Raw genomic sequence first — 9,563 nt, forward strand, 5'->3', positions numbered from 1 at the left:
GTGTGTGTACCCTGTGTGTGTTTATATGTTACACAGCGTGTGTACCCTGTGTGTGTTTATATGTTACACAGTGTGTGTACCCTGTGTGTGTTTATATGTTACACAGCGTGTGTACCCTGTGTGTGTACCCTGTATGTGTACCCTGTCTGTGTTTATATGTTACACAGCGTGTGTACCCTGTGTGTGTACCCTGTGTGTGTACCCTGTGTGTGTTCATATGTTACGCAGCGTGTGTACCCTGTGTGTGTTTATATATGTTACACAGCATGTGTACCCTGTATGTGTACCCTGTGTGTGTACCCTGTGTGTGTACCCTATGTGTGTACCCTGTGTGTGTACCCTGTGTGTGTACCCTGTGTGTGTTTATATGTTACATGTGTAGTATTGTCATTATTTGTCAATATTGCTTTTAATATATTTGGTATTTAGCTATACACGTTCGTATGTAATGGAAATCAGCCTTCCGTGTAATTTTGTACGTAACACATTGCGGCAAAACTTTTAGCGCGCGAACGGAAATAGCATGTGTAAATGCGAGTAAGGTACGGGGCGGATGTGATGTAATGTGTTGTAAACCTGTTTGTCCAGTACGTATTGTCTATGTATAGTATTCCTAGTGTTGAATGTTGGGTAGTTTACCTGGCGCACTGGTCACTTTGAACAGAGCGGCCACTAGAGCGAACACAGCTTCATACTTACACCTATATATATACGTACAGTACTTTACCTAGCCAGCATAGGAATTGAAAGAGGTAGCCGGCACTAGAGCTAAAAGCACTTAACGTAAGTACCCATGTATAAAATATTAGTGTAACTCATAATAGTATCTATTGAATAATATATTTAACTAACATAATATTTTTGTTAAAAAGTAAAGTTGATATTTTGAAAGTCTCTGTAAATTTAGAAATCGGGCATGGTCAATTTAGTAGACAAGTGATTTCGAAGAAGCAAGTTTTTAATATATATTGTTTCCTTTTCATAGTGTTTACTGAATGAGTCAGACTGAGGACTCGGCGGACTTTGTCAGGGGAAAACCCTCTTCACATTGAAGAGGTGGGTATTTTATATATTTGTAATTATGTTGTATAATTAGATAAAGTGTAAACTGTAATTTCTATATAATATATAGATTGAATGTCAGTTTGTAAAATACAAATTCAGCTATTGTAACTGGCTACGGCCAGGTAGTTGTTTGACATGTTTTAGCTTATGTGATTGTATGAATGTTATATGTATAGTAATATGATGTATTTCATGTTACATTTTTTTTTTACAAGTAATAAATTAATCATAAGAAAAGAACCCAGGAGTTGTCATATATCTAGGCAAAGACGACTATTACACATGTGTAAGGGTTGATTTATCCAATCAATGCAACATATTAATGTTCTGCGAGATCATCCACAATTCCACATAGTTTCCACATCCACCTGTAGACAATTTGGCCAACTACAGGCTCTGGTGATACGTTACCAAGTATGTATGTAGTGGAAGTCCCTCCTATGAAGGAGAACAGCTATTATTGAGGTGATAATAGGGACTGCCACACTACCTTAACCCCATCTTCTCTAGCCAAGGGTTATGATCCGAGTAGCAGAGTAGGTAGATCGAACCAAATCGTAACCCTTGTCTAGCAAAGATACTTTTAGGTCATTCCAATAGGGCTGCCACACCAAACTGAATATCAAATTCAATATTGCATTCCATTAGCAATAAAGAATCCCTGTCACAAAAAAATCCTCCTCCAATATTTCTCAAACATAATTGAGGTACATGCACACTAAATTTCAGAAAAAATATTCTTATTCAATAACTGATGAAAAAACTCACTTTTTATATGTTCATTTTCCAAGGTGAATAGTAGTCACAATTCAGGAAAAAATCCATTTTAACTTGCAAATATCATAAGGTTGGATGTCCATGGAGATGCATTTGTCGAGAAATATGTAAGAAAAAGCTTCAAATCTCAAGAATGATGATGACATGTATTTTGATTGGGTATTTTACAATAATTCATAAAGCAAAATCTCACTTGCTTTGCATACTTTTTTCCCACCTCAGTCAGCCTTGTTCGCTTTGTGCTCAGTTGTGATTTATTCAGGGGAAATATATGCCATTATTCTGGAGATTTAATTGACACATTTTCTTACATTTTTCTCGACAAATGCATCTTTATGGACATCCAACCTTTTGATATTTACAAGGGTTACGATTTAGTTATATGCTATATAATTTATGTTTTAAATGTCTCACGAATTTCTCACTAATTCAGAGAAAAAATCACACTATTTTTGACCAAATCTCACTAAAAATAATCACTGATCTCACTACTTTGCACCGGAAAGTTATGGCATGTATGAATATACACACATTTTATTTATGTTTTAATTTTGAGCATGCAGAATCTCCCCTATAGAAAAAGTGGGCAAGTGTGAAGAGAGCATCGGTTAATTTAGAGTTTGGAGGGTCTAAGGTTCAATTCTTGATATATATGGCCGTGCATTTTTTCAGCTCCTGGTACGCTAACAAGGGATACATTTTGACAGTAAAAAATTACAACCATTGTATTTCACCATATCAATGAAATTGTGCAATGATTACATCTTTAATTTCAATGATGAGTGGGAGATAATAACAACCAGTGATGGTTTTTTTCTTTACAACCAACTTTAATATGTCTAGTTATTTTAGACTTTATAACGAAATCTGCCTATGTAGCCAGATACATTGTATGGAGGTACTGCAGTATGTTGATGGCCGAGTGGGACACTGGAATTTGTCCAGTGCTCCTATAATATTTTCCTATGGAAAACTGCATTTCTTTTGACTCATAAATGGACTGGACAAGTTGACATACTTGTAAAATCATTGGTGTGGTCTGGTGAGTTGCTGACGGTTCCTTACATATCACTTGCTTGTTGGTGACTGACGAGCCATCGGTCGTGGAGGAAATGATGTTCACAACAGCTTTATGTACCACCGCGTAATTCAGGGAGTCCTTCTCGGGAGTAATCAAAGCAGAAAGATTGTTAGCTAATGCTGATGCACTGCTTTTTAATGCAAGGGGTTTCTCGCGACGAAACATTCTCGCTAAAAGTGAAACTCCAAACTTTCCCTGTTGCTCGGTACGCTAAATTCTTACACATGCGTGAAAGAGTTTCCGTTTCATAATTTCCGGTACAAAAGGAAAGTAGATATTGGCGGTTAGAGGATTTGCCTAATTGACACAAAAACGTACGAAAACATCTTAAAAGACTTCAAACACACCCAGAAAAAGATCATATACACCACGTGACCCTACCACCCTTAAGATTACTTAATATATATTGTACATTTGGTCAAATTGAAAAGGTATAAGCCAAAAAAAAAACCGGTATAAAACACGTTCTTCTTCTTTCTTTTTTCTTTTTGGCATATATTTCGGATCTTCTGGTTAAATAGTTTTACCATAGTATGCATACTTATCACATAATAACACATTTAACACAAGAAAATCATATCACTGGTATATTAAGGAAACATAAAACACAAATATTCTGTCTAGAGAATGACTTCTCGATATCTTTAAATAAATGAAGTAATCAAAATTCCGGTCCGGAATCTGTACCGCATTTATATGTTCCCGGCAGTAACCTTTGTAAATACTTCCGTATTTGAACTCAACGAGGAAGTAGAATTAGAAAACGGAAACCTAGTAATGCTATTCCAGAATGGAAGGCAAAGTGAAGTCCGGACAAGTTGTACTGAAATCTGGAGTGATGGTGAGAATATTATTTATATCAACGGTGTCAGTATTATAAAAATCACCAACTTGTTACTACAGAAGTTTGAACTTTCGGCTGTAAGATCGAGAAGTAGATCTATTTGATTGTTGAACTAGGCTATTTTTTTCGATTTGCAGACAGACTTTCAAACTACACGAGTAAAGAAACAAAATGAATGCAGAAAAATATGACTTAAGGGTTTTCAGAAATTGAATTTAAACCGAGCTATATTTCATTGTATGCATTTGTAGGAGTTTAGAGCTTGTCTATTGAGTTCAGAGGTCCCAGGATCAATTCCGGTATGGTCCTGCATTTTCCTGCTCATGACAGTCATGTAACATTTGGTGCCTGTGTCCAACCCTTGTTTCAAGTACTTGGTGTATGCTTACTAGTTAGCAAGGGGATATCACAACCTGGGTTTTTTAATAGTGTTGTCTTTTGGGACGAAGACTTAGAAATAGGAGGGAGAAATGTAGCTGAACTGGACCGGGTCGATCATCAGCGACCAGGTAGCTCAATTGGTAGAAATAGGAGAGATGAATGTAGCTGAACTAGACCGGGTCGATCATCAGCGACCAGGTAGCTCAATTGGTAGAATTAGGAGGGAGGAATGCAGCTGAACTGGACCGGGTCGATCATCAGGTAGCTCAATTGGTAGAGCATCAGTCTAGAGATGGGAGGGTCATGGGTTTGAACTCTGGTTTGGCTGTGCATTTTCTATTCCTGGTTCTACATCTCTATGTGTATATTAAACTTGACCATGATAAAGAACAGATGACAAATGGTATATGTGACTACTGGTCTAGAAACTTGACCATGATAATTAAAGTACAGATGACAAATGGTCTATGTGACTACTGATGCTTAAACTGGACCATGATAAAGTACAGATGACAAATGGTCTATGTGACTACTGGTATATATACTGGACCATGATAAAGTACAGGTGACAATGGTCTATGTGACTACTGGTCTATAAACTGGACTATGATAAAGTACAGGTGACAAATGGTCTATGTGACTACTGATGTATAATCTTGACTATGATAAAGTATGGGTGACAAACAGTCCTTGTGACTACTGATGTATAAACTGGACTATGATAAAGTACAGGTGACAAATGGTCTATGTGACTACTGGTGTATAAACTTGACTATGATAAAGTACAGGTGACAAATGGTCTATGTGACTACTGATGTATAAACTTGACCATGATAAAGTACAGGTGACAAATGGTCTTTGTGACTACTGATGTATAAACTTGACCATGATAAAGTATAGATGACAAATGGTCTATGTGACTACTGATCTATAAACATGACCATGATAAAGTACGGGTGACAAATGGTCTATGTGACTACTGGTTTATAAACTTGACCTTGATAAAGTACAGGTAATAAATGGTCTATGTGACTACTGATGTATAAACTTGACCATGATAAAGTACAGGTGACAAATGGTCTTTGTGACTACTGATGTATAAACTGGACTATGATAAAGTATGGGTGACAAATGGTCTACGTGACTACTGGTGTATAAACTTGACCATGATAAAGTACAGATGACAAATGGTCTATGTGACTACTGGTCTATAAACTTGACCATGATGAAGTACAGGTAACAAATGGTCTATGTGACTACTGATATATAAACTTGACCATGATAATGTACATGTGACAAATGGTCTATGTGACTACTGATGTATAAACTTTACTATGATAAAGTACGGGTGACAATGGTCTATGTGACTACTGATGTATAAACTGGACTATGATAAAGTATGGGTGACAAATGATCTATGTGACTACTGATGTATAAACTGGACTATGATAAAGTACAGGTGACAATGGTCTATATGACTACTGATGTATAAACTTGACTATGATAAAGTATGGGTGACAAACGGTCCTTGTGACTACTGGTCTATACACATGACCATGATAAAGTACAGGTGACAAATGGTCTATGTGACTACTGATAAAGTACAGGTGACAAATGGTCTATGTGACATAAACTTGACCATGATAAAGTACAGGTGACAAATGGTCTATGTGACCACTGATCTATAAACTTGACCATGATAAAGTACAGGTAACAAAGGGTCTATGTGACTACTGATGTATAATCTTGACTATGATAAAGTATGGGTGACAAAAGGTCCTTGTGACTTCTGGTGTATAAACTGGATCATGATAAAGTACAGGTGACAAATGGTCTATGTGACTACTGATATGTGTATATTAAACTTGACCATGATAAAGTACAGGTGACAATAGTCTATGTGACTACTGATGTCTAAACTGGATCATGATACAGTACAGGTGACAAATGGTCTATGGGACTACTGATGTATTAACTGGACCATGATAAATTACAGGTGACAAATGGTCTATATGCCTACTGATGTATAAACTGGACTATAATAAAGTACAGGTGACAAATGATCTATGTGACTACTGATGTCTAAACTGGATCATGATACAGTACAGGTGACAAATGGACTATGCGACTACTGATATATAAACTTAACCATTATAAAGTACAGGTAACAAAGGGTCGATGTGACTACTGATGTATAAACTTGACTATGATAAAGTACAGGTGACAATAGTCTATGTGACTACTGATGTCTAAACTGGATCATGATACAGTACAGGTGACAAATGGACTATGCGACTACTGATATATAAACTTGACCATTATAAAGTACAGGTAACAAATGGTCTTCATGACTACTGGTGTATAAACTTGACCATGATAAAGTATAGGTGGCAAATGGTCTATGTGACTACTAGTGTATAAACTTGATCATGATAAAATACAGGTAACAAATGGTCTATGTGACTACTGGTCTATAAACTTGACCATGGTAAAGTACAGGTGACAATGGTCTATTTGACTACTGGTCTATAAACTTGACCATGATAAAGTACAGGTGACAATGGTCTATGTGACTACTGGTCTATAAACTTGACCATTATAAAGTACAGGTGACAAATGGTCTATGTGACTACTGGTCTATAAACTTGACCATGATAAAGGACAGGTGACAAATGGTCTATGTGACTACTGGTCTAGAAACTTGACCATGATAAAGTACAGGTGACAATGGTCTATGTCACTACTGATGTATAAACTGGACCATGATACAGTACGGGTGACAAATGGTCTATGTGACTACTGATATATAAACGTGACCATGATAAAGTACAGGTAACAAATTGTCTGCATGACTACTGGTATATAAACTTGACCATGATAAAGTATAGGTGACAAATAGTATATATGACTACTGCTGAATAAACTGGACTATGATAAAGTACAGATGACAAATGGTCTATGTGACTACTGGTCTAGAAACTTGACCATGATAAAGTACAGGTGACAATGGGCTATGTGACTACTGGTCTATAAACTTGACCATGGTAAAGTACAGGTGACAATGGGCTATTTGACTACTGGTCTATAAACTTGACCATGATAAAGGACAGGTGACAAATGGTCTATGTGACTACTGGTCTAGAAACTTGACCATGATAAAGTACAGGTGACAATGGTCTTTGTGACTACTGGTCTATAAACTTGACCATTATAAAGTACAGGTAACAAATGGTCTTAGTGACTACTGGTGTATAAACTTGACCACGATAAAGTATAGGTGGGAAATGGTCTATGTGACTACTAGTGTATAAACTTGATCATGATAAAGGACAGGTAACAAATGGTCTATGTGACTACTGATATATAAACTTGACCATGATAATGTACATGTGACAAATGGTCTATGTGACTACTGATGTATAAACTTGACCATGATAAAGTACAGGTGACAATGGTCTATATGACTACTGATGTATAAACTGGACTATGATAAAGTACAGATGACAAATGGTCTATGTGACTACTGGTCTAGAAACTTGACCATGATAAAGTACAGGTGACAATGGTCTTTGTGACTACTGGTCTATAAACTTGACCATGATAAAGGACAGGTGACAAATGGTCTATGTGACTACTGATATATAAACGTGACCATGATAAAGTACAGGTAACAAATTGTCTGCATGACTACTGGTATATAAACTTGACCATGATAAAGTATAGGTGACAAATAGTATATATGACTACTGCTGAATAAACTGGACTATGATAAAGTACAGATGACAAATGGTCTATGTGACTACTGGTCTAGAAACTTGACCATGATAAAGTACAGGTGACAATGGTCTATATGACTACTGATGTATAAACTGGACTATGATAAAGTACAGATGACAAATGGTCTATGTGACTACTGGTCTAGAAACTTGACCATGATAAAGTACAGGTGACAATGGGCTATGTGACTACTGGTCTATAAACTTGACCATGGTAAAGTACAGGTGACAATGGTCTATTTGACTACTGGTCTATAAAATTGACCAAGAAAAAGTACAGGTGACAATGGTCTATGTGACTACTGGTCTATAAACTTGACCATGGTAAAGTACAGGTGACAATGGGCTATTTGACTACTGGTCTATAAACTTGACCATGATAAGGTACAGGTGACAAATGGTCTATGTGACTACTGGTCTAGAAACTTGACCATGATAAAGTACAGGTGACAATGGTCTGTGTGACTACTGGTCTATAAACTTGACCATGATAAGGTACAGGTGACAAATGGTCTATGTGACTACTGGTCTAGAAACTTGACCATGATAAAGTACAGGTGACAATGGTCTATGTCACTACTGATGTATAAACTGGACCATGATACAGTACGGGTGACAAATGGTCTATGTGACTACTGATGTATAAACTGGACCATGATACAGTACGGGTGACAAATGGTCTATGTGACTACTGATGTATAAACTTGACCATGATAAAGTACAGGTAACAAATTGTCTGCATGACTACTGGTATATAAACTTGACCATGATAAAGTATAGGTGACAAATAGTCTATATGACTACTGGTGTATAAACTGGACTATATGTGACTACTAGTGTATAAACTTGATCATGATAAAGGACAGGTAACAAATGGTCTATGTGACTACTGATATATAAACGTGACCATGATAAAGTACAGGTAACAAATTGTCTGCATGACTACTGGTATATAAACTTGACCATGATAAAGTATAGGTGGCAAATGGGCTATGTGACTACTAGTGTATAAACTTGATCATGATAAAGTACAGGTAACAAATGGTGTATGTGACTACTGGTCTATAAACTTGACCATGATAAAGTACAGGTGACAATGGTCTTTGTGACTACTGGTCTATAAACTTGACCATGATAAGGTACAGGTGACAAATGGTCTATGTGACTACTGGTCTATAAACTTGTGGTTATACTAAATATTCACCAGATATTTGCTGACGTGATGAATGGTTTGATAAGAAAGTAATATGTTATTGGGACCATGATCAAACAAACTATCATGGCATTCGATACTCAAACACGGATGACACATCCCCAGACCCATCTCTTTTTCCATCACAATCAACTCGTATTTATTGATGGCTGTGTGGCTGAACTGGACATGATGATTACTTGAGACCTGGTAGAGCATTTTATCAAAGTGGCCTTGACCTCTTTTAGAGTTTGGATTTCTTTGGTTTGAAGCTCGGTCTGTCTGGCTCGGTTTTCTCTTGCATGACTAGCTTTCGATGTTTCAGAAAAGAATACCATACCATTTGGGACTTTTGTGATAAAATAATAAAGAATGAATATAACCACGGATAATAATTTATCAAGGGTTGTCGTAGCTTTGGCTTACAATTGTAGTTACTGGTATGGC

The 9,563-nt window shown here is 36.7% G+C and overlaps 1 protein-coding gene across 1 annotated transcript in view; it reads right to left on the reverse strand.

The window, feature by feature from the left end:
• The window catches only part of LOC110459016 (WD repeat-containing protein 54-like), a 24,394-nt gene extending 21,251 nt beyond the window's left edge, over nt 1-3,143 (reverse strand). The window contains exon 1 of the mRNA XM_021511034.1: nt 2,861-3,143. Within this exon, the coding sequence (XP_021366709.1) occupies nt 2,861-3,088 (228 nt within the window). The 5' untranslated portion in view covers nt 3,089-3,143. The remainder of the gene's footprint in view (nt 1-2,860) is intronic.
• Nucleotides 3,144-9,563: the final 6,420 nt, after the last annotated feature.

Source organism: Mizuhopecten yessoensis, unplaced genomic scaffold, assembly GCF_002113885.1.
Source record: "Mizuhopecten yessoensis strain PY_sf001 unplaced genomic scaffold, ASM211388v2 scaffold9909, whole genome shotgun sequence".
Taxonomy (NCBI): Eukaryota; Metazoa; Mollusca; class Bivalvia; order Pectinida; family Pectinidae; genus Mizuhopecten; species Mizuhopecten yessoensis.